General features: G+C 38.1%; 2 protein-coding genes across 5 annotated transcripts in view; one reads left to right on the top strand and one right to left on the bottom strand.

The window, feature by feature from the left end:
• The window catches only part of LOC102512215 (sperm-associated acrosin inhibitor), a 269,442-nt gene that overhangs the window by 36,662 nt on the left and 206,503 nt on the right, over positions 1–26,277 (top strand). The window lies entirely within an intron of this gene.
• Positions 13,742–17,085, bottom strand: SPINK7 (serine peptidase inhibitor Kazal type 7). The gene is made up of 4 exons (XM_006186538.3): positions 16,953–17,085; positions 16,103–16,128; positions 15,248–15,372; positions 13,742–14,032 (listed from the first exon to the last, which is right to left on the bottom strand). The coding sequence occupies exons 1-4, from the start codon at positions 17,011–17,013 to the stop codon at positions 13,987–13,989; spliced, it is 258 nt and encodes an 85-aa protein (XP_006186600.1). The 5' UTR covers positions 17,014–17,085; the 3' UTR covers positions 13,742–13,986.

Below are 26,277 nucleotides of genomic sequence, written 5' to 3'. Positions count from 1 at the left end.
CCCCCCTTCTTTATGGACATTTAGGTTGCTTCCATGTCTTGACTATTGTAAACAGTTCTGCTGTGAACATTGGGGTGCACGTATCTCTTTGAATTAGAGTATTCTCCCAGATATATGCCTAGGAGTGGGATTGCTGGATCATAGGGCAACTCTATTTTTAGCTTTTTAAGGAAACCCCGTATTGTTTTCCATAGTGACTATCAATTTACATTCCCACCAACAGTGTTGGAGTGTTCCCTTTTCTCCACACCTTCTCCAGCATTTGTTATTTGTAAACTTTTTAATGATGGACATTCTGATGAATGTGAGGTGGTAACTCATTAGAGTTTAGATTAGCGTTCTTCTAGTAATTAGTGATATTGAACATCTTTTCAAGTGCCTCTTGGCCATCTGTGTGTCGTCTTTGGATAAATATCTGTTTAGGTCTTCTGCCCACTCTTTTTATTGGGTTGCTTGTGTTTTTGTTATTGAGTTGTATGAGCTGTTTATATATTTTGGAAATTAAACCCTTGTCAGTTGCAATGTTTGCACATATTTTCTCCCATTCCATAGACTGTCTTTTTGTTTTGTTTATACTTTCTTTTGCTGTGCAAAAGCTTGTAAGTTTAATTAGGTCCCATTTGTTTATTTTTGCTTTTGTTTCTGTTGCCTTGGTAGGCTGGATTAGAGAACATTGCTATGATTTATATCAGAGAATGTTTTGCCTATGTTCTCTTCTAGGAGTTTTATGGTGTCACATATTATATTTAGGTGTTTAAACCATTTTGAGTTTATTTTTGTATATGGTGTGATGGAGTGTTCTAATTTTACTGATTTACGTGTGGCTGTCCTGCTATCCCAACACCACTTGCCAAAAAGACTATCTTTTCTCCATTGTATATTCTTGTCTCCTTTGTCATAGATTAATTGACCGTACGGGTATGGATTTATTTCTGGGCTCTCTATTCTGTTCCATTGAACTATTTCTGTTTTTGTGCCACTACCATACTGTTTTGATTACTGTAGCTTTGTAGTATTGTCTGAAGTCTGAGTGGGTTATTTCTCCAGCTTTGTTCTTTTTCTTCGGTATTGCTTTGCCAATTCTGGGTCTTTTGTGATTTCGTATAAATTTTAGAATTGTTTGTTCTACTTCTGTGAAAAATATTCTGGGTAATTTGATAGGGATTGCATTAAATGTGTAGATTGCTTTGGATAGTAGGCCGTTTTAACGATATTAATTCTTCCAATTCAAGAGCATGGGGTATCTTTCCATTTCTTTAAATCATCTTTAATTTCTTTAATCAGTGTTCTATAGTTATCTACCTGTAAGTCTTTCACCTCCTTGGTCAGGTTTATTTCTAAGTGTTTTTTTTTTTTTTTAATGTGATTTTAAAAGGGATTGCTTTTTTACTTTCCCTTTCTATTTTATCATTAGTGTAAAAAATGCAGCAGATTTCTGTATGTTGATATTGTATCCTGCTACCTTGCTGAATTTGTTTACCAGCTCTAGTAGTTTTTGTCTGGAGTCTTGAGGGTTTTCTGTATATAGTATCATGTCATCTGCAGATAATGACAGTTTTACCTCTTCTCTTCCAATTTGGATCCCTTTAATTTCTTTTTCTTTTCTGACTGCTGTGGCTAGAACTTCCAGTATTAATGTTCAATAGAAATGGTGAGACTAGGCATCCTTGTTTTATTCCAGATTTTAGCAGGAAGGCTTTCCTGAAGATCAGGAATTTAGGCATAAGGTCAGAGGAGGACTGATACAAACGTGCTTCTCTGAGGATTGGGCTGAATGGGGCGATAGCTGGTTAAACTTCTTCTTCTGATGAAAATGGGCCCCAGAGTTTGGAGCCTATTAATGTTCACACATGGGTTACTTGTTTACTTCTTGAAAGGGAAATATTGCAGCATGTGGGAACCAGGAAATCCTTGATACAAAGTCATTTGAACTCCTCAAAAATGTCTTTCAATAGCACGGCAGTTCTTTATTCCGATGTAAACAAGACCTTTCAGGCAACCCCGGGTTAATACTGAAAAAAAAATTTTTTTTTTAAATACCACTATGAATAGAGGTTTCTTTTCCTAAGGAATTCTGAAATATTTTCTTTGTCTATTGGTTGGGGGGAGGTAGAGAGAGTCTTAAGGTTTGTTTGAGAATTTACTTAAAAACTTAGCCTGTGTAGCATATCCTTTCCATATTCTCGTGTTATTTTACATTCTGAAATCACTGCTGTCCTTTGACCTTGCTTTCTTGGAAGAACAGTTTTATCAGGTTACTGTACCTGTTTTGCAAGCAATTAGGAAGAACACATTTAAAATTTTTAATTTTTATTTTTAAAAAATTGTTGCAAGAACAGAACAAATAGCTTATCATGTACTCTTCAAGACTCCATTCAAATTTTGTTGTCTGTGCCAATAATGCCTTTATAACCAAATGACCCCATCCAACAGGATTTAATATTATTAGGATTGCAGTACTCCCTATCAAATAAGTCTTTTCCTGCCCTTTTTGGAAAATGAATAAGCTGATCCTAAAATTCTTATGGAGATACAAGGTACCCAGAATAGCCAAAACAGTCTTGAAAAAGAAGAAAAGTTGGAGGGCTCACACTTCCCAATTTAAAAAGTTACTACAAAGTTATGATAATCAAGAAAGTGTATAATAGAACTAAGAATCCAAAAATAAATTCTTTTATTTATTGTCAGTTGACTTTTGACATGAATGACAAAACAATTCACTGAAGAAAGAATAGCCTTTTCAGAAATTGGTATTGGGACAACTGGATGGCCACAGATAAAAACAATTAGATTGGACACCCCCTCTTCATTTTGTGTAAAAAATCATAATAGAAATTAACTCAAAATTGATCAGAGACTTAAATGTAATACCTAATTGTAGAATCCTTAGAAGAAAACATAGTGTAAATCTTTGTGACCTTTGAATAGGCATTGGTTTCTTAGATACGACACTAAGACTTCAAGAAACAGAAAATAGATAAATTGGACATCATCAAAATTAAAGACTTTTACACTTAAAACAAGAGTCCACAGAATAGGAGAAAATATTTGCAAATCATATCTCTGATAAGGGACTAGTGTTTAGAATACATAAAAAACATTTACAGTTCAACAATAATCAGACAAATAATTTAGTTAAAAACCAAACAAAGGACTTCAATAGGCATTTTTCAAAAGAAAATATAGAAAATGGCCAATAAGCACATGAAAATATGTGTATCATCATTAGTTATTAGGGAAATGCAAATGAAAACCAAAATGAGATACCATTTCACATCCATTAGGATGGCCAAAATGAAAATTTTTTTTTAAATAGACAAGGTATTGGCAAGGATGTGGAGAAATTGGAACCCTCATACACTGCTGATAGGAATATAAAATGGTGCGTCTGCTTTGGAAAATAGTTCGGTAGTTCCTGGAAAAGTTAAATGTTGAGTTACCATATGACTCAGCAATTTCATCCCTATGTATTTTCCCAAGAGGATTGAAAACATACATCCACACAAACACTTGTGTATGGATATTCATAGCCCCTTTATTCATAGTAGCCCCAAATTGGAAACAATCCAACTATTCATCAGTTGATGAATGATTGAATGTAGTACAGCCATAGAATGGAATATTATTCAATAAAAGGGAGTGAAATATTGATACATGTTACAGTACGGATTAACCTTGAAAATCTTATGCTCAGTGAAAAAAGCAAGACACAAATGGCCACATAATGGATGATTCTACTTACATATAGTGTCAAAAGTAGAAAATCCATAGGCAAAAATTAGAGTTGAGATTGCCAGGGGCTAGAAGGATGGGGAAATGGGAGTGACTGCTAATGGGTATGGAGTTTCTTTTAGGGGTGATGAAATGTGCTGGAATTAGATAGTGGTGAGAGTTGTGCAATTTTGTAAGTAGACAAGAAACCACTGAATTATATACTTTAAAAGCAAGAATTTTATGATATGTAAACTATTTCTTAATAATAATAATAATACCATTCAGGATCTTTCACTGTCATGTCCTTCAGTATCTTTCAATGCAGAACCCCTACCTTGGTCTTTAAGAATTAAAGACCATTTATTTTGTAAAATGTTTCTGAATTTAAGTTTGTCTGATGTTTCTTTCTTTCTTTTTTTTTTTTTTTAATTGAAGTATAGTCAGCTACAACGTGTCAATCTCTGGTGTACAGCACAATGTCCCAGTCATGCATATACATACATATATTCATTTTCATATTCTTTTTCTTTAAAGGTTATTACAAGATACTGAATATCATTCCCTGTGCTATACAGAAGAAATTTTCAAATCTATTTTTATATACAGTAGCTAACATTTGCAAATCTCAAACTCCCACATTTATCCCTTCCCACCCCCTTTCCTCTGTCTGATGTTTCTTAATGATTATATTCAGGCTGTGCATTTTTGGCAGGGAAGTCCCGCAGTTACACTATGTTCTTTGCATTGCATCCTTTCAGATAGTGTACGTGATGCGGATTTGCCCTATCACTAATGATGCTAACTTTAATCACTTAAGTTAGTGTCTGCCAGGCTTTCCACTATGAAGTTGCCTTTTCCTTTTAAAATTAATAAATATTTTGTAATAATATTTCTTGAAATGATGTAAATATCTCATTTTTATTGCAATTTTATTCATTCCATTGAGTTAAGTGAGGCCCTGTTTAAATGGGGCAAACTATGTAAGTAAATGTGTATAATCTTATATGTTTAAACTACGCATTCCACTTTTCACTTTGTAGTATCAATTTCTAATGAACAGAAACAGTCCCATTTCACAAACCAAGAAAAAGTACCTGAGAACTTACTGGCCAAGCATATTGCAGAGAATGTGGTATAGGTGTTGAGGCCCTGGTAAATGTTGAAGACTGGGCATACAGACCATAATCATCCCTTTTGTTTCTATAGGACTGCATAGTTCACAAATCATGTTCACATGCGTATCTTACCTGACTCTCACAAAATACAATTTCAATTAGGGATTATTATTCTTTTTATTAGCAGTAGGGAAAGAAATATAGCACACATAAAGTGGCCTACCCACAGCTACATGCCTGGTAAATGTTCAGGTTGTGGTAAGCACAACACAAGTCTTCTATTTCAAGATTTGTTGCATTTTCCTGAGTTGCTTGGTGGAGTTTTATAAAGAAGACGATGATGAGGATGATAAAGACCTCAGTGATGCAAATGTTGATGAATACACAGAGGAGCAAATAAAATTAAAGTCATTTCTTCTCCAAGGCCTAAACTTGGAAAGGTTAAATTTTTAAAATAAATTCACTTCATATTTACATTTATAGTTGGATGTCTGGCTTTCTAAATCCAGGCTTATTATGCAGAGCACCAAGTATGGGGGCAAGACTGATCCCTTCTTCTCCAAAGCTCCCAAAGGGCACAGAGGTCCCAGGTCATTGTCTTGAGGAAGCCACAAGTGCATCATTATTTTCACTGGTGCAGGCAGAATGATTGTGGAATGTGAGGAACCTGTTTGCTTGTTCCAGCTCTCAGGCAACTCTGAGATTGCTTACAGATTCAGTGGGAAACAGAGGAGATTATTAGAATTAAACACTTCCTGTTAGCTTTATAGCCACAAACTGATAACCAAAAGGAGACCCATACTGAGAGATACATGCAGTGAGTTAGTTTCAGCCTTTCAATACTCTGGGAAACCAACAGGGACTTACTTGTACCAGTGTAAATATTGAATAAGATATTAATGGAACAGTCTACATGTTCATTAACTGAAAATTAATAACTCATTATATTCTCATGTATATAATGGCTAGCTTTCCAACACAGTTCTTATGGCCAGGTCACTGGGACCACTAGCCCTGATCAGGTCAGCTATAAAGAGAGTCATATGTGAAGATGCACCTATGTATTTATTAACAAACAAAGTGAGATTGTAGCGTCCAGTGACACAGTGACACACAAACAGAACACGATATTTATATAAACACAGGCACTTTAAGTCAATGAGTAGAACTAAGACCTAGAGACAATGAAAAATTAGGTTGGCTCTTAAAAGTTCAGTCCTAGGTTCAATGTTGGTTCTCAGATTCGGCTGCATGAAATGAACTGTATGCAGCTAAGTGTTAAAGATTTTTATTTTGAGCTTTGAATTAAAAGAGAATTAAGAGTTAGCTTTCAAGGGGGAAGGTTAAGCATTAGGCTTTTGAAGGAGCTGTGAGAGGTAGCAGTTGAGATTTAGATGTAAGGTAAACATTGTTTGGGTTTATGTGAAATTAGAATTTATTCTACATGTTGAGATATAAGCTGTAAATTGGGCTTCAAGCCTAGGTAAGGATTTGGCTGTAAAGTAATATATGTGGTAAAAATTTTGGATGAGTTCTCCAACACTCTTCATTGTGAGACAAATGTCTAATAATATAAAGTTTTTACAAGGGTGTATATGGGCCTTTATACGCACTTGACCATCACTGCAAAGGGATTTATGGTCAGACTTGGGGTATGGAGGCTGGAAGAGTTTATATATATAAAAGATACTTAGGGAGCTAGAGAAAATGAGAAAAAGCTAATAAATTTAAGGAAAAGGTAGGAAGAGTTTGAAGAGCAATAAAAAGTTATGAAAGGAATATGTAGGGAGAGGAAAAGTAGGATAAAGAGAAAGAAAACTATTTGAGCTAGGGGGAAAAGGAAATGAAAAGAAAGGAGAAAAGTGAGCTTTTGTTTCTTCAACTACTCAGCATCACTGGACCAGTATTTCTTCTCTTTTGTGAATGTATGCACTGGTTCTTCGAATCTATGATTGGGTTGAGGAGGTGTGTCTGAAAGATCAAAGGCTGAGAAATGCTAGATTACTAGGTGTCTTACTGTGATTAACACATTGGAGTGAAAGATTGTGAGCTTACTGTTAAGCATAGATTTGAGTTAAATACTATGAACTGGTTAGGTTTGGATATATTGTGCACTTAACATTAGGATTAGGGGGTTGGTAGTCTAATATCATGGCTCAGTAGTTATTAGCATGGAATTGCTGATTCTGTGGCACATTGAGAATCAGAATTAAAATAATCAAGATGGTTTAGAACTGAATTAAAATTATTTTTTTCTGTGTCTGGAAGGTTTTAGTTCTTTAAAAGAAGTCTAAAGTAAATATGGAAACTGATCAGATTGGAATCAGCAGGGTGTGGGCTATATTATTCTTTCTGCCTTTTCCATGTGTTTAAAATATTTTGGCTTTAAAAAGAATTTTTTTAATTGAAGTATAGTCAGTTTGAAGTGTATTAATTTCTGGTGTACAGCATAATGTTTCAGTCATGCATGCAAATATTCATTCATATTCTTTTACATTGTAGATTACTATAACATATTGAATATAGTTCCCTGTGCTATACAGTATAAGCTTGTTGTTTATCTATTTTATATATAGTAGTTACTGTATGCAAATCTCAAAATCCTGATTTATCCCTTCCCACCATAAGTTTGTTTTCTATGTCTGTGGGTCTGTTTCTGGTTTGTAAATAAGTTTGTGTCCTTTTTTAAAATTCCACATATAGGTGATAACATATGGTATATGTTTTTCTCTTTCTGGCTTACATCACTTAGAATGACAATCTACGGGTCCATCTGTGTTGTTACCGATGACATTAGTTCATCTCTTTTTTAATGGCTGAGTAGTATTCCACTGTATAAATAAACCACAACTTCTTTATCCAGTCATTTGCCAGTGGACATTTAGGTTGCTTCTACATCTTGGCTATTGTAAATAGTGCTATTATGAACATTATGGTGTAGTTATCTTTTCAAATTAGAGCTTTCTCCAGATATATACTCAGGAGTGGGATTGTTGGATCATATGGTAAGTCTATTTTTAGTTGTTTAAGGAAAGTCCATACTCATTTCCATAGTAGCTGCACCAAATTACATCCCCACCAACAGTGTAGGAGGGTTCCCTTTTCTCCATACCCTCTCCAGCATTTATCCCTTGTGGACTTTTGAATGATGGCTATTCTCACTGGTATGAAGTGATACCTCATTGTAGTTTTGATTTGTATTTCTCTGATAATTAGCAATATTGAGCATTTTTTCATGTGCCTATTGGCCATTTATATGTCTTCATTGGAGAATTGCTTGTTTAGGTCTTCTGCCTATTTTTGGATTGGGTTGTTTGGTTTGTTGTTTTTATTGTTGTTGTTATTAAGTTCTGTGAGCTATTTGTATTCTTTGGAAATGAAGCCCTTGTCAGACGCATCATTTGCAAATATTTGCTCCCATACCGTAGGTTGTCTTTTTGTTTTGCATTTAGTTAAATTTGCTGTATAAAAGCTTATAAGTTAATTAGATCCAGTTTTTAAATTTTTGCTTTTGTTTCTATTGCCTAGGTAGACTGCCCTAGGAGAATATTGCTAATATTTATGTCAGAGAATGTTTTGCCTATGTTTTCTTCTGGAAGGTTTATTGTGTCTTGTCTTATGTTTAAGTCTTTAAACCATTTTGCATTTATTTTTCTGTATGGTGTGAGGGAGTGTTCTAACTTCATTGATTTACATACAGCTGTCCAGCTTTCACAACAGCACTTGGTGAAGAAACTATCTTTTCTCCATTGTATATTCTTGCCTCCTTTTTTTGTTTTGTTTTGTTTTTTTGTTTTGGTAGATTACTTGATCGTAAGTGTGTGGGTTTATTTCTAGGCTCTCTGTTGTGTTCCATTGATCCACATGTCTGTTTTTATGCCAATACCATGCTGTTTTGATTACTGTAGCTCTGTAGTATCGTCCAAAGTCTGGGGAGGGTTATTCCTCCAGCTTCGTTTTTCTTCAGTATTGCTTTGGCAGTTCTGGTCTTTTGTGATGCCTTATAAATTTTAGGATTATTTGTTCTAGTTCTGTGAAAAATGTCCTGTGTAATTTGATAGGGATCACATTAAATGTGTAGATTGCTTTGGGTAGTATGGCCATTTTAACAATATTCTTCCAATCCAAGAGCATGAGATATCTTTCCATTTCTTTAAATCATCTTTAGTTCCCTTAATCAGTGTTTTGTAGTTTTTCATTTGTTTTTCACCTCCTTGGTCAGGTTTATTCCTAAGTTTTGTTTTTGTTTTTGTTTTTGTTTTTGTTTTTGTTTTTTTTTCTGTTGTTACTGTAAAAGGATTTTTTTTTTTTACTCTCCTTTCCTGAGTTTTCATTATTAGTGTAAAGAAATGCAGCTGATTTCTTTATGTTAATCTTGTACCCTGCTACCTTCCCAAATTCTTTTATCAGCTCTAGTAGTTTTTGTGTGGAGCCTTTAGGGTTTTCTATATGTAGTATCATGTCATCCAAATGTAGTGATAATTTTACCTCTTCTCTTCCAATTTGGATCCCCTTTATTTCTTTTTCTTGTCTGATTGCTATGGCTAGGACTTCCAATACTATGTTAAAAAGAAGTCATAAGAGTGGGCATCCTTGTCTTGTTCTAGATTTTAGTGGAAACGCTTTCAGTTTTTCACCATTGAGTATTATGTTGGCTGTAGGTTTGTCATAAATAGCTTTTATTATGTTTAGATACGTTCCCTCTATACCCATTTTGCTAAGAGTTTTTATCATAAATGGATGTTGAAATTTATTGAATGCTTTTTTGTCATCTATTGAGGTGATCATGTGATTTCTGTCTTTTCTTCTGTTGCTGTGGTGTATCATACTGATTTGCATATGTTGAACCATCCTTGTGTCCCTGGCATGAATCAAACTATCATAGTGCACAATGTTTTTTGTGTGTTAATTGGAGTCTGTTTGCTAAAATTCTGTTGAGGATTTTTGCATCTATGTTCATCAACAATATTGGTCTGTACTTTCCTTTTTTGGTAGTGTCTTTGTCTGGTTTTGAAAAGAATGTATATTCTGTTTTGAGGAGATGTAATGTCCTAAAAATATCAACTAAGTCCAACTATTCTATTGTGCCATTTAGTATCTCCATTGCTTTATTGATTTTCTGTCCAACAGATCTGTCCAATGATGTTAGGTGTGTGTTAAAATCTCCTACTATTATTGTATTTCCATTAATTTCTCCCTTTATGTCTGTTCATATTTGTTTTATATATTTAGGTACTTCTATATTGGGTGCATATATGTTAATGAGCATAGTATACTCTTCTTGTATTGTTCCTTTTATCATATAGAGTGTCCTTCTTTTTCTTTCTTTGTCCTTTGTTTTAAGGTATATTTTGTCTAAATGAGTATTGCTACCTACCCCTGCTTTCTTGTTATTTCCATTTGCATGAAATACCTTTTTCCATCCTCTCACTTTCCATCTATGTGTGTCCTTCACCCTAAAGTGGGTCTCTTGTAGGCAGCATATTGTAGGCTCTTGTTTTATTATCCAGTCTGCCACGGTATGTCTTTTGATTGGAGCATTTAGTCCATTGACATTTATGGTAATTATTGATAGATGTGTATATTGCCATTTTAAACTTTGTTTTCCAGTTGATTTTGTGTTTCTTCTTTGTTCTTTTCATTTTGTTGTTGTTTTTCCTTTTGTGGTGTAATAGTGTTTTTTTGTTTTCACTTAATTTCTTTTCTCTTTGGCTTTTGTGACTCTATTGTATGCCTTTAATTTGTGGTTACCTAGTTTTTGAAGTATGTTAACCCATTACTATATCCTTTTGCTTTAGACCAGTAATCCTACAGGCCCAAACACATCCTAAAAAGAATGGGGGGGGATGTACATTTCCCTGCCCCCCCCTTGACATTTTATGATTTTGATGTCTTCTTTTACATCTTCATGTTTATTCTCTTGCTGTTCATTATAGATACTGCATTTCCAGTTGTGTTGTCCTCTTTTTATAGATTCCTGCTTCTTTTTAATTTAGAGAACATCTTTCAATATTTCTTTCAGGATAAATTTAGTTTTGTTGTATTCTTTTAGTTTTTGCTTGTCTGAGAAATTCTTTCTCTCTCCTATTCTGAAAGATAGTCTTGCTTGGTAGAGTATCCTACTGTGCAGGTTTTACTTTCAGGACTTTGTATCTTACCACTCCCTTCTGGCCAGCAGTGTTTCTGTAGAGCAATCAGGTGATAGCCTTATGTGGGTTCCCTTGTAACTAACTTTGTTTTTCTCTTCCTGCCTTTAGAATCTTTTCTTTAATTTTGGCCATATTAATTATAATGTGTCTTGGTGTAGGTCTGTTTGGGTTCATCTTGTTTGGGACTCTCTGTGCTTCCTGTACTTTGATATCTGTTTCCTTCTGTAGTTTTGGGAAGGTTTCAGTCATGATTTCTTCAAATTCCTTTCTGATCCCCTTTTCTCTTTCCTCTCCTTCTGGAACCCCTATTATGCATAAGTTGACACAATTTATATTATCTCGTAAGTCTCTTATGTTGCTTTCATTTGTTTTTATTTGTTTTTCTGTCTGTTCTTGTGATTGGGTGATTTCCATTATCCTACCTTCTAAATCACTTACTCATTCTTCTGCATTATTTAGTTAACTCCTGACTGCCTTTAGCTCAGATTTTATCTCAGCAATTGTGTTATCTAATTTTAATTGGCTCCTCTTAATAGTTTTTAATTCCTTTTTATAGTATTCTGCATTTCTATTGATAGCCTCTTATTTCCTTCAGTGCTTTTATTATCTTCTTTTTGAGCTCAGGATCTACTAAGCTGTCGAGGTCTGTTTCTTTGTTCTTTCAGGAGACTTTTCTTATTCTTTTGATTGGGAGTAGTTCCTCTGCTTTTACTTTATTTCTCTGACTCTATGAATTTAGGAGTAACAGTTATCTACTTTGGTCTTGAAGGTCTTTTTGTTTTAAAGTGGGAGTGTCCCTGTGTAGACTGTGTGTCTATTATTTTGTCATGAGGGCTGTTTTTAGTATGGATGATTGCCACGCATCTCCTCAACGTGTGCTGGCTGTTATCCCCTTGATTAGGGGTGTGGTTGGTATTGTGGTGACCGCAGCCTGCCCTGGTTCAAGCAAGGCCTCCTCTTTGCTTTGTGGTTGTCACAGCCCTGACAGGGGCCAGGACTGCTTTCCTGTTGTTGGAATAGAGGCTCCCAGACCCGTTTCTGAGCTGTCATGTGATAGGCAGGACTGGAACACTTCTGCTGGATGAGTAGTTGCTGAGTATACCTCCGCAACAGAGGTCCACCTGACAGTGCTCTCGTTGTCCAGGTTTAGAAAGTATACTTTGTTGACACTCCCCTTGTCCCTCTCTTAGCCACGGGAATGTTGGCAACTGCCCTGGCATCCCTGAGGTTCTGCACCCACAGTGCGTGTGCAGTCACGCACTCAATCCACCACGAGCCTGGGATCAGACCAGACCCCATCCCCATGTCTGTGTATGCAGGCCCACTGTTAACACAGACTTTCTCCCGCCACGCACCAGAACTCTGATTGTCTCAGAGGCACCGGTCCACAAAGGCACCAGCAGAACAAATCCACTACCATTGCTTGGGGGTTGACTGAAATCTCAGTCCTGCCTGCAGAGTCTTGGGACCCCTGGTAATGGATTCATGTTCTAGCCCTGCCTCAGTTTGGGAGCTGCACGCCAGCCATTGTGCCCCTCCAGAGCAAAATGAGAAGACAGCTGCATCTGGAGCCCTTCCTTCCACTTGTGAGAGCGTGGCGCCTACAGCGGTGCCCAGCAGCACCCTCTGGGCTAGTGGAGATGGCGGCTGTGGCCGGGCTGTGTTGTGCCCCTCTCTCTATGCTCACCAGCAGTGGTGCTCTCTATTGGGGGACCCAGGCTGTTCTTTTCTGCCCACCCAGCCTCAGCCCACACCACACTCAGCCCCAGTCCTCTCCCTGGGTTCATCCACATAAGGCTGAACTCCAGTACCCAGTCCCAGCTCAACCCCACAGGCTTGCGTCTCAGGCTGGGGATTGCCTGAGCCCTGTGCTGGTTTTTCTCTGTTATGTCTGCCAAGCGCTTGCTGCTTTCTCCTTCAAGCCTCTGGAGACCCCTTTCTTTCTCAGCTGAACTCCCTGCTGGAGAGGGGACTTCCTAGGGTGAGGATGCTTTTCTTCCTCTGCTTTTCCCTCCCAGGGGGACAGATCCTCCCTAATTTAATTTTTCTTTTTTCTTTTCTCCTACCCAGTTTTGTGAGGATTTTCCTTGTAGTTCCAATAGTAAGAAATACTCTGCCAAAGTTCAGCAGCTATTTTGTGCGAATTGTTCCATATGTAGATATAGTTTTCGTTGTATTCATGGGAGAAGGTGAGCACAGTGTCGTTCTACTCCGCCTTCTTGGCAATCTGCCACATTAAGTTTAGAGAAGCATTTTCCAAGCATGCCGGACTCCCTGTGTAGAATCACACAACATCCTTGATAAAATGGACTAAGTATGTCAAGTAAAGAAGAATTGACAAGTAATTGGAGTTTCATTCGAACAATTAGAAAATAAATTACCCAAATAGGGCCTCTACTGCAGATGAACTTTTTTTTTTTTTTCGGTCAATTTATTCCAAAAATACACTTTTAAAATCTTAGGATCAAGTTAGATTGTTCAGGATAGGTCAGAAATGTCACTGATTTATTTTGATAATGTTTGCTATAAAATTGTTACTATATAATTTATTTATGAAATAAATATCTAGTTATATAGGTATGTAATTCCTAAAAGAATTATGATGAATGCTGTTAGGTATTATATGTATTTTGCTTTTCGTGTTCCATTTTAAATGGGTTTATATCTTTTGAACTATTAAGGTTTCTAGGTAGATAACAGTTCTGCAAAGTTTCTTGTAAATGTAATTATTTCATTTGACACTTAGAACTCAGCAATGAATTGTTAGAATTTCATTATACTTTTTAGTTTATTTGATATGTTTTTATTTGTCAGTCAGTGAGTCAGGAGTCTGGAGGGAGAGCACAGCTTTCTCTGCTCAGCAAAGATGACCCTGAATCTTCTGTGCCCCATGCCCAGCACCAGCCCCCAGAACCTCTACCACCATGAAGGAAAAGGCAGGCAGGGCCCAGGGAAGATGGAGATGACAGTGGGGATATCATTGCTCTATAGCCATGTCTCTGGTGAAGTTAACATTTTCCCTCATGTAGAAGTTGAACTTTTCCGTTACTTTTCCTGTGGGAAGACAGTTAACAAGATTTATTAACACAAGAGGAAATTTTATATAATATTAGAACTGAAAGGAACTATAGAGATTGTGAGGCAGAACCTCATTTTATAGATGAGGAAAATTAGTTCCTGAGAAGGCATGTCCTTGCCACAGGCACTTTCTGACAGAGGCAGAAGCAGAATTTCCCTAGCCCAGTGATACTTCCACCCCACCTGCTGCCTCCACCGATCCCAGAGCCCAGGCTGATCAAGCAGTGTTTCACAACAACAAAGGAGGCCTTCTGACAAGGGAAGCTGAGGTGGCCTGCCCCTCAGCCTTCCCTGGTCAGCAGGGCCTGTGGTGAGGCTGGACCCTGCCTTGGTGAGGATCCAATTTCAACCACATGTCCCTTCAGTGTCCATGAAACAAGCTGGTTTCTAGGCCGAGGGCCCAATGTGTGGACACATTAGAGAATCTTCTCTTTTGTGAAATAAAAGTTCCTGAATTGGAATAAACATGTAAATATATTCTTCTCGGCTCAAGCCGTTAACGTATTTTAACTTGTAAAGATAATTACAGAGGTGAAAAAAACCACAAGATCTGAGATGAGTGGCCAGAATCCAGTAGTCTGTAAGAGAGTTAACAATGAGGAAAGGGAACTTGGTATAAGACAGTAAATGCTAAATTGCCCATTTTACACCGAGGAAGTGACATCTGCCTGGTTATATTGCCTCCAAAACCCCTGTGCAGGCCAAAAACAAAACTTAAACAAAACATGTCCATGGGATTCTGGTCCAAGTACTGACAGCTTGCATTCCCCAGTTTTAGAGCAAAGAAAAAAATCTTTTTGGTAGCTTTATCCTCCCTGTCCCCCTAAGGCTATAGAAATATCTATAGCCTTAAGAAATTGAGGAGTACAAAGGCCCTCTGGCCATATTTTATCTAAGAATCATCTGAATTATGGCCATTAATTACTCTGGGGACAGTAATTTGAAAGGGCATGATCTTGTTAGACTCAATTGATAGGCAGGAATTAGAGGTTCTGCCGTGGAATGACCAGTCCCAGCTGGCAGAGCAGGTGGCTCAACCCTAGTCTGACAGTGAGGCAGCAAGTTTTCTCTCTCCCAGCACAGTACAGCACAGTACAGGTTCTGGAGAGTTAAGCAGGCTCGTGGAAAGAGGAAAGGATTACAGTGGAGGACACTGCCCCAACTTCTTTCTCCTTCCCATGAGGTACTCACAAGTTCTCAATACACAAGTGGCATTCGTTCCCGTAGGTGATGTAGTCAGACCCACAAACAGGCAGGTATGTGATGGGGCAGGGGATGGCCACCAGTGGGTACTTCTTGTAAATGCTGCAGTCCACCTGCGACAGACACAAGAGAATGTCCTGCTTTTCTCCCAGCTCTCAAGCTAGGCTACCCTGCCTCTATTGCACAAGAAGTCAGATACCATCCTGGAGGTCCCACTCTGATATTCTGATGCTGCTGTGACTACTTCTATTGATGATATGACCACTGTGACAAATACTGGTACTGCCAGCACCACTTCTATTATTGCTAGCACACCCCATTAACAATTCCTGGGCATTTTTTTGCTAGGCATTAAACTTAAATCTTACATGAATTTTCTTTGTTTAATCTTCAGAGCAACTTAATAGGGAAGATTCTACTATTATACCTATTTACAGATGAGGGAAATTTGGGCTTATGAAGAGAGAACTTGTATTACATAAAAGCTAGTAAGTGGTAGGGTGGGAGTTTGAATCCAGAGCCTATGCAGTTAACCAGGGTAACTCTCTCCTGCCTCTCACATGTTGCCCCTTCCTTGAAGATTCTACCAACCTCCCAGCTGGAAGTCTTCTCTTTTTTAACTCTGGAATATTTTTTTAGGCTATGGTTATTTACATATATGTATGTCATATTTCTTCAACCGCCTTCTGAAAAGCAGAGGCAGTTTCTTTATCTGTGTCTGCCTTCCCTTTTAGCCCCCTCCCAAACATACGGAGTTAACCTTACATATGTATTTCATAAGTATTTGTCAGCTAAAGGACAGTCAGTAGGAACTGAAATGAAAGGGTAGTTCCGTGTACTTACCTTTGTTAAAGACTGACCAGCAGCTTCTGAAAGAGAGATGCAGATGGAAATGTTAAAAAATTAAGCAAAGTGGTGAGATCTCAGTATTTAATGTAAATTTGGTCCTATTGATGAAGACGTCGTTCTGGTGATGAGTTCCAGCACCTATCCCATCCTTTCACAAAATCCAGCTCTTTGCTGAGGAAGCAAATGGCTAACCAAGTCCTTGGTTCAAGTAACAGAATTATCCAAATTTCCTCCCTTTATTGACCACAGGATGTTTTCTGGAGCTCATTGTGTCTCTGATAATGTTCTAAGTCAGATGGCAATAGGAGCCACTTCTAAGAGCCTGAAGCACCATCTTTGATATTCTCCCCCTGCTAATTGATATAAAGGAGTGTAATGGAATATCATTAAGGTGTAGAATCTTATTTAAGTAAATTTTTTTACCATATAAAAGTTTAATTATTGATCCTGGGCTTTGGAGAACTGTGTTTTATTTCGATCTTCCTGGATTGATTTGGAGAGACATTCGAGTTTTCCTGCATCTTTGCACTGAGGAATAGTAGCTGATGTTACCAACAATTTCCAGTGTCCTTATGAAATGTAGGCTTTTAAAAAAAAATTAGTTTTTTTTGGTTCCATGAATGGAAATAAAAATCCTTGAGAGGGAATGCACTAGATCCAAATTCCCCCAACTCCAAGTGGGACCTAAGAGTTCCCCTTTCCAGGCCAGGGTTGTTTCTGTTACAAACCAGTACATTTTAAGTCCAGAGGACAAGATACTTCTCTCAAATGCTTATATCCTGTGAGGGGTTATTTGAGAAAACAAGCTTAATGGCTATTAGGGCACTATCTACCATTAACTCACCTGAGCAACTGCAGATATGGATCATTGTACAGAGCAGAAGGAGGACCCCAGTGATCTTCATGATGGAAATGGCTGTGATGCAGAGGCTGTCTGGGCTGTACAACTGCACCTGCCATGCCCTAGGAAAGGGTCATGTTTATAAGGTGATGCTTTGTTTCTCCGCCCCTCCTGTGAGGTCATCCAAAGTCAGTCTTGGCTTTAAGAGGCTCTCAAAGCACAATGTCACACCCTGGGTGGTGTTACAGTCCTTGTCACTTAATTGCCACTTCCTGTTTGACCAACAAATTGATTATTCAAGATGAGAAGTATTTTTCTGCATGCTCTAGAGGTAGGAATTGTTACTTAGAATTCTAAACCTCATATAGTAAAAGAGATTAAGTATAGGCAGGTTGGCCCATTTATGAAATAAGTGAAAATACCAAACTTTATTTCACCAAAACAGAGGATTTTAAACCCAGATGAGACAGATTATACTTATGTTTATATTTTAGTTCGTAGGAAAAAGTTTTATTTTTGAGACTGTAAACCTATGAAGCAAGTAGGGACATAGTCGAAGGAACAGTGACCTTAGCATTTATGAGGCTTGGAGAAAGCCATTATTTTCTACTGATGTGATCTTGAGTAAGTCAGTTATGTGTATCAGCCAGGAAGGCCTGGTTATGTTGTAACATAACCCCAAGATTTCAGTGACTTAAAACAATACAAGTTTATTTTTACTCAAGCTGTATACACAGGGTGGTCAGCTGATGGTGCTGCATTGCCTTCAGTGGATTCCAAGTAGACAGGGTAGTCACTGTTTGGAATATTGTTGATTGTCAAGGTGAAGTGAAGATGCTTTCTTACAGATTTCCATTTACAATTTGATATTCCAGCTCAAAAGTGACACGAGTGTCTCTTTCCCCTCACTGTCATGTGGCCTGGAGGTTCTGGAGTGCAATCTTACCTTGTCTCTTGAAGACCAGAAAGGGGAGAACCAGAAGTAGTTAGTAGATGACACATAGACCACCCTGGACCCTTACTTTCATCCCCTGTCCAGTGGGACCTATTGCTAACCACACCGGAGTTCACATGAAGTGCAGTGCATGTAATTGTTACTGTGATTATTATTATTGACAGGCCAGTAGTCTCTGCTATGAGTTACTGACTTGAGATTGTAAACTGTATTGTCCAAGCACAGTTACCCAAATGGCCATTGTTTGTCTGTTGGGCTGGAGGACATATGTATGAAAAGCTGGGAGAAGGCAGTAGACTCTGCTCCACCAGTGCTTTGCTTGGCAGGTTTATTGTGGTACATTCTGAAGCACAGCCATTGAGTCCCGTGGATCGGATCTTATTTGGAACCTTGTTTCTAATAAACATTGACCTGTGACTTTGAATATGTAGGCTAAGTTCTGGATATTTAGTTTCCTCATCTGTACATGGAAATAATATTTACCTCATAGAGTGGTTTTGAGTGTGCAATGCAAGTATATATATGTGTGTGTGTGTGTGCTTGTATATATGTATGTATGTATGTATGTATACACACACACACACACACCAGAGACTATATATATGCATAGTGTATGTAGAGTGTGTGTGTGTGTGTGTATAGTCTCTGGTGTCTGTGTGTGTGCATGTATGTATGTATTTATACACACACACACTCACACCAGAGACTATATGTGTGTGTGTGTGTGTGTATATACACACACATATAGTGTATATAGTGTGTGTGTGTGTGTATATAGTCTCTGGTGTCTGTGTGTGTGTTTGTGTATCAGTGCTAAGGTCATAATTAGAGCTCAGATAGGGTAACTAATAATATGGAATGTGATCTTTATGACAACTCATCGAGGGAGGAATTTTTATTACCTTAATTTTATCAATGAGTAAGATGAGACTCGGGATTTAAGTAATCTTACTAAGATTATGATACTAATTAATGTAGGAAACTGTTGAGTTAAGTCATGGAAAAAAAGGGCAGTGAATGTCCTAATAAAGAGTTAATTATAAGTTTTATTGTTTGCTATGAACATTTGGAGATAATGAATACTGAGAAAAAGCCATTATGTTTCAAGCAGAAATTTGCTGGAATTTGAAATGCAGTTGTAGCTAAAAGGATTGGAAATGGAATCAAAGGGTAATCAGGATGAAGTGAAAAGGTAGGTTTTGTTTGTTTGGGTTTTGGTTTTGTTTTGTTTGTTGTTATTGTTGTTGTTGTTGTTGTTTTAAGATGTTTGATAGTCCGAGTTGGGGAATGGAAGAAGCAAGCCTTCAGCAAGGTCTAGGATGGACTGAGCATATTTATTTTTTTATATAGGACTGTTATTAAGACAGGAGGGAAGGGGGGCAGGGCACAACCACTCAAGGAATGACAGCAATTTAACACCAAAATGGTGGAAGGTTCACCTCCTAATTGGCCTTAAGGATTAAGAGGTTTAACTTCTAGCGGACCCTGAGCTTCATTATGTGCTCATTGTAACAATGTGATCAAATAACTTGCACACAGGTGCCATGACAGCCCCAAGGTTAACCGCAAAAGGCCAAAGAATGGGTGGTGGCCCAATTCCTGGTAGTCCCAGCCCCTTCCCCAGGGCAGTTGGATTGATCCCACCTGTAGGCGTGTGAAGCTGCTGAAACCATAAAAAGTGACAACACCACACCTAGTGGCCCCTTTGCGCTCTCTCTCCTTTGAAGATGGCCCACACTGTCTATGGAGTGTGTACCTACTTTTACTTTTAACCTGAGCACCCAATTCCTGTATCTCTTCCCTTGCCTTTCTCTTGCCTTACACTCTATGCAGTATGTATCTCTCTAAATAAATCTACCTTTACTCAATGGTGGCTCACACTTGAATTCTTTACTGCGTGAAGCCAAGGACCCACACTTGGTGGGGCACGTCCCAGGGGCTCAACCAAGACCTGGGACTTGGCCCTCCTCACACCCCACATCCGTTTTCCTGCATCATTATTATATTTCATTTTTTTTTAACATTTTTTATTGTTATAGTCATTTTACAATGTTGTGTCAAATTCCAGTGTAGAGCATAATTTTTAAGTTATACATGAACATATATTCGTTGTCACATTGTTTTTCGCTGTGAGCTACCACAAGATCTGTATATATTTCCCTGTGCTATACAGTATAATCTTGTTTATCTATTCTTCTGGACTGAGCATATTTTAAAGCCGAAGGGAAGAAGAAGAAATTTAAGATACATGATGGTGGGTGGCTAATTAGAGTATAGGAAAGTTAGAAATAAGATGAAGAGCACAGGTGAATCACCATTCCCTCTTACATGGAAGACAGAGAAGAGTGGATGAGTGTAGAGTCAGATACTGTGAAAAGGAGAGAAAGAAAGATGAAGGGGAACCCATCATAAGGTTGGCTCTGACTGGTAAGTTCTGGGGTTGCCTTTTGCAGTGGAAGAATCAAATTGGTTTGGAAGTTGGAGAAGAATGAAGAAGGCCTGGCACTGACCTTGATGGGAGCAAGTCAGATAATCAACAAAAGATATAAAAATTAGTGGCCACTAGACAGACTTAGTACTAGTTTTCAGTGGGCCCAGTCAGTACCATGCTTAATATTTCTTTCCAAATATTCTGGGAGTGAGAAATGGGAAAAAAAAGATGTTTTTATGGATAGAGAGTATGTTCATCAGAGACTTGAGGGGGCCGTAAAGACTATTAGGTTTGCAAGGGAGTCAAGTGTCTCACAAGGTTCGGATAAACTATGCATGATGTGAGCAGTGTAGGTTTAGAGGTCAAAGTTCAGGTAAATTGTGGACCTAGTAGGGGTGGGGGATATGAACAGTTGTCAATGGAGGCTGTGGCTAATAGGCAAAGTGCCAGATTTAGTTTCTCAAGGGTGGGGCTGAGATAATGATCCTCAAGGTGTATCCAAAGATAGAATAGATAAAGAATGGGTGGAGGTCTTCAGATTCAAAAAAGGTATCCTGACCTCTTTGGTCAAGGTCAGAGGATCAGATGTCTGGTTGCTTTGAGTTTCGGTAGCTGTTTTTATGGAGACAAAATTTTCAGGCTGCACAGTGAGCCACAAATTTGTGGAGGGTCCTTTGAGGGTGAAAGATGAAGACTGAAGATAGAAAAGCAGTCCATTTCAGACTGAGGGCAGTGTGTATATTCCTCCTCCTATTCCTGCAAGGGGTCGGGGTGGGAACTTGAGGCCTTCTCACAGAGGATCCCTGGGCCCATGGTTCAATTCTAGGGAAGGCAGGATAGAATTAATGCAGACAAACATAAAAATTAGAGAAAAGTGTGCATGATCTCATTTAAGACAGTCTTATGAGACAGGTGCAGTTATTTGCCCTGTTACTTAGCTGAGGCTAGATGGGCTTAGAGAAGTGGTAGGTTTAAGGTTAAGAACCGATGCTTTTTTTCTTTAATGGAGATACTGGGGATTGAACCCAGAACCTTGTGCATGCTAAGCATGTGCTCTACCACTGAGCCATATGCACCCAAGAGCCCATTCTTTTTGATCACTCTTGTGTATTGCCTTTAAATCTAAATCTAAGAGGTAAACTTGGAGACGCATTGGAAATTGGAGTTACAGGAGTAAAGCCGTCAAATCAGAGCAGTCAGGAGGGATAGCTGATGTTTTGAGTAGGCAGAGGGGTGAGCACTAGGTCAGGGTGCACAGCATTTTCATGTGGAGAGGGGAGGCATCTGGAAAGGAGGTTCCCAGTGGGAAAGGGGAAGATTGAGAATCAAGAGGCAAGGGCTCCTTCCCTGTGCCCATAGCCTCATCTGTCAGAGGTGCAGTGCTGTGACCGTCCTTCTCCACCCGGTGCTTTCTTCTTTCGCCACAGCTAGTGAGGCTAACCTAGATTGGTGCTTCAGGTTTTCAAGTTGAAAAACCCCTCCTTGGAACCTTAATATGTAAAAGTGATAAGTAAGGTTGAGGATTGTGTGCAAATAAGTTGGAACCCTACTTCACTGTGTTTCTCTCCTAATTGCTGCAGCCGCTCACCCTCAACCCCCAGGCTCTTTCCTTCTTGGCATCCAGCACACATTCCATCCAACACCCTCAAGGCCTTCTTGTGACAGTTTCAGTGGCCTAGATTTGGCTGAACTGGCTCTAACCTTTTGTCTGTCCGTCTTCTCCCTTCCCTATGTGGCCCCTTCACACCCCAGCTCATTTCTTTTCTCGTTTCCTTTCCTTTCCTTCTTTTTCCTCTTCTCTTTTCTTTTCTTCTCTTTCTTTTCTCTCTTACTTTTCTTTCTTACTTTTCTTTCTTTCTTTCCTTCCTTCCCTCCCCAACAGTGATCATGCCTCTGTACACTGTACACTCTGTATAGTGACCTAAAGATCTGAATATTTGCATTCTGATCTTGGGTTTGGCAGGACCTTGTTCCCTGCCTCTCAAGGGACAGACAGTTAGCACATCCAGGGATCCTATGCTTTGGTTCTATTCAAATTTTCTTTGAATAAGTGGAGCTTCATAGTTTCAATCATGGGGCAAAATGATGTGAATGAACAACAGTAAGGACTATTTTTTTTTCCTGTTCACGTTGCTTATAGGTGACCTGACACTATGTGTATCTAGATTACACACACGCATGCACACACCTCTCAGCTCCTATTAGTAAAAATCCTGTCTCCTGTTCTTAGTGCTGAAGGGAACACCTGTAACCCCAGAGCCAACCAAATTGTAGAATATATTAGTCTCCTAGGGCTGCCATAATAAGATACCAAACACTGGGTGAGTTAAACAACAGAAATTTATTTTCTCACAGTTCTGAAGGGTGGAAGTTCAAGATAAAGGAGCCAGCAGGGCTGGTTTCTCCTGAGTCCTCTGTGTTTGGCTTGTGGGCGGCCATCTTTGCACTGTGTCCTCACACGGCCTTTGCTGTGTGTGTACGACCCCTAGTGACTCTTCCTCTTCTAATAAAGACACAAGTCCTATTAGATTAGAGTCTCCCCAACTTTATGACCTCATTCAACCTTAATTCCCTCTTTGAAAGCACTTTTCCAAACACATTCGGGGTTAGGACTTTAAGTTATAAGTAAGGTTGAGGATTGTGTGCAAAGAAGTTGGAACCCTTTTTGAGCCAGGGAATCAGATAGTGTAGAGGGAACAGCAGGTGTATTGGCCGCAGGCACGTCTGCCTGCTGAGGGAGTCCATTTTCTCCAGTTCCAGTGTTATATACAGTAGCTGGTTTTTCTTTAAAACATTCAACTTGTAAATCGGATAGGCTGTAGCATGTTTTCCATGGTTAGGCTAAATATTTTTATGGTGAATTCTATGTGAGATTGGACTGAAAAATTCTTTCATCTATTTTTTTATTTAAATTGCCTTTTTTCCCCATTTTTCTTCTTTTCTATTATAAGCTTTTATTATGCTGATTTCAGTTGGAGTCTGTGTCTAGGAGTTATGGTTGCCAGCATTCATTTAGCATCTAGCATCTATTTATTGAGCTCTGTTATATGCCTTGTTATTATATATATATTGTTTTAATTCATTTTCATTACAGCATTCCTTACAATCTGGCATTGCCTGTTCCTTTATTTGTATATTATTCATCTCTCACCACTAGAATGCAGGTTCCACCAGAACAGAATCTTGCCTGTCTTGTTTGACCTTAGCAGAGTGCACTGGGCAGAGTAGGAACTACTTATTAAATAATTACTAAATGAATGAATAGCCCTAAGACTCCACATTATTAGTCAAAAGGTAGAGTAACACAGAATTCACCCAGCATTTAGGAGAAGTAGTCTTTAACATCAGTGAATTTAAAAAGAAATGAAGGCTACTTCACTGGAACTTAAGATAATTCAACCTTTTTTTTTTTTAATAAACTGAAGTACAGTCAGTTACAATGTGTCAGTTTCTCATGTATAGCACAATGTCCCAGCCACACATATACATATTTTTTCATTAGAGGTTGTTACAAGATATTGAATATAGTTACCTGTGCTGTACAGAAGAAACTTGTTCTTTAAAATATTTAAAATGGCTAACATTTGAAAATCTCAAACTCCCAAAGTTATCCCTTCCCACACCCTTTCCCCCAGTAACCATAAGATTGTTTACTATGTCTGAGAGTCTGTTTCTGTTTTGTAAATTAATTCATTAGTGTCCTGTATTTTTTTTAGATTCAACATATGAGTGATACCATATGGTATTTTTCTTTCTCTTTCTGGCTTACTTCACTTAGAATGACAATTTCTAGGTTCATCCATGTTGCTGCAAATGGCATTATTTTATTCTTTTTTATGGCTGAGTAGTATTCTGTTGTATAAATATACCACAGCTTCTTTATCCAGTTATCTGCTGATGGACATTTAGGTTGTTTCCATGTTTCAGCTATTGTATATAGTGCTGCTATGAACGTTGAGTGTATGTAGCTTTTTGAATTAGAGTTCCCTCTGGATATATGCCCAGGACTGGGATTGCTGGATCATATAGTAAGTCTATTTTTAATTTTTTGAGGAATCTCAATACTGTTTTCCATAGTGGCTGCACCAGTTTACATTCCTACCAACAGTGTAGGAGGGTTCCCTTTTCTCTACACCATCTCCACTGTTTATTGTTTGTGGACTTTTGAATGATGACCATTCCGACTGGTGTGAGGTGATACCTCACTTGCAGTTTTGATTTGCATTTTTCTGATAATTAGTGATACTGAGCATTTTTTCATGTGCCTGTTGTTGGCCATTTGTCTTCATTGGAGAATTGCTTGTTTAGGTCTTCTGCCCATTTTTGGATTGGATTGTTCGTTTTCTTGTTATTGAGTTGTGTGAGATGTTTATATATTCTGGAAATTAAGCCACTGTCAGTCTCATCATTTGCAAATATTTTCTCCCATTTTGTAGGTTGTCTTTCTGTTTTACTTATGGTTTCCTTTGCTGTGTAAAAGCTTATACGTTTAATTAGGTCCTCTTTGCTTATTTTTGCTCTTATTTCTATTGCCTGGGTGGACTGCCCTAGGAGAACATTGCTAAGATTTATGTCAAAGAATGTTTTGCCTATTTTTCTTCCAGGAGGTTTATTATGTCTTGTCTTATATTTAAGTCTTTAAGCCATGTTGAATTTATTTTTGTGTATGGTATGAGGGAGTGTTCTAATAACTGCATTGATTTACATGTGGCTGTCCAGTTTTCCCAACACCACTTGCTGAAGAGACACTCTTTTCTCCACTATATATTCTTGCCTCCTTTGTCCAAGATTAATTGACTCTAGGTCTGTGGGTTTATTTCTGGGCTGTCTATTCTGTTCCATTGATCTATATGTCTGTTTTTATGCCAATGCCATGTTGTTTTGATAACTGTAACTCTGAAGCATTGTCTGAAGTCTGGGAGGGTTATTCCTCCAGCTTCATTCTTTTTGTTCAATATTGCTTTGGCAATTCTGGGTCTTTTGTGATTCCATATAAATTTCACGATTATTTGTTCTAGTTCTGTTAAAAATGACCTGGGTAATTAGATAGGGATCACATGAAATCTGTAGATTGCCTTGGGCAGTATGACCATTTTAACAATATTGATTCTTTCAATCCAAGAGCATGAGATATCTTTCCATTGCTTTAAGTCATCTTTAATTTCCTTAATCAGTAGTTGTCCATGTATAAGTCTTTCACCTCCTTGGTCAAATTTATTCCTAAGTATTTTACTGTTTTGGGTGTGATTTTAAAAGGGATTGCTTCTTCACTTTCTTTTCCTGCTATTTCATTGTTAGTGTAAAGAAATGCAACTGGTTTCTGTATGTTAATAGGAATATCCTTTTAATTGGTTTTCATCTCATTTAGAATAAGACTGAGACTTATATCCATGGCTTTAAAGCCTACCTACATAACATCATTGTATCTCCCAGATCTCTCTGATCTCAACAGCTGCTCTTGACTTCTAGTCCCCTCTGGCCATCTCTCTGCTTATAGCAGGCAGTTATTCCTCCTGACACTGTTATTCCATGTTTTGTTTATTTTGTTGTTGTTGTTCTTACCGTTTTCCCCTCAACACTAAGCTCTTGCAGAAGGCCATCTGAATGTGAACTCCTTGACAATAGAGGCCTTATCTACCCAGTGCCTACAACAATGTCTGGCACAGTATAGGGACCTAATGTTTGCTAAATGAATAGATTTTATTTGCCTGTGCTCCAAAATTTTTTCTTACAGTTTAATGGAGAATAAATAGATCTGGAGATCAGAAAACAGAGAAATGGCAGATCAGACCTAAAAAGCTGATGTTATATTAACTAATTTGTTTCAAGTATGTGAAAAGTAAGCAGGAAAACTGGCTCCCATTTGAGGATTGTTTTTATAATTCTGAAAGCAGAGTTTTATTTTGGTATGTTACTTGTCCATTACTGCATCTATAGGCTCT

Source organism: Camelus ferus, chromosome 3 (assembly GCF_009834535.1).
Source record: "Camelus ferus isolate YT-003-E chromosome 3, BCGSAC_Cfer_1.0, whole genome shotgun sequence".
Taxonomy (NCBI): Eukaryota; Metazoa; Chordata; class Mammalia; order Artiodactyla; family Camelidae; genus Camelus; species Camelus ferus.
The sequence above is the reverse complement of the archived record's forward strand: the minus strand, read 5'-3'. Positions and strand labels throughout refer to the sequence as shown.

Bases quoted from the DNA above. Each gene is read 5' to 3' on its own strand.
- SPINK7 (XM_006186538.3), bottom strand. From the start codon at position 17,013: ATGAAGATCACTGGGGTCCTCCTTCTGCTCTGTACAATGATCCATATC. The intron at 16,129-16,952 runs GTGAGTTAATGG...TCTCTCTTTCAG, and splicing joins CCATATCTGCAGTTGCTCAG to AAGCTGCTGGTCAGTCTTTA. The intron at 14,033-15,247 runs GTGAGTACCTCA...GTCTTCCCACAG, and splicing joins CACTTGTGTATTGAGAACTT to GAAAAGTAACGGAAAAGTTC.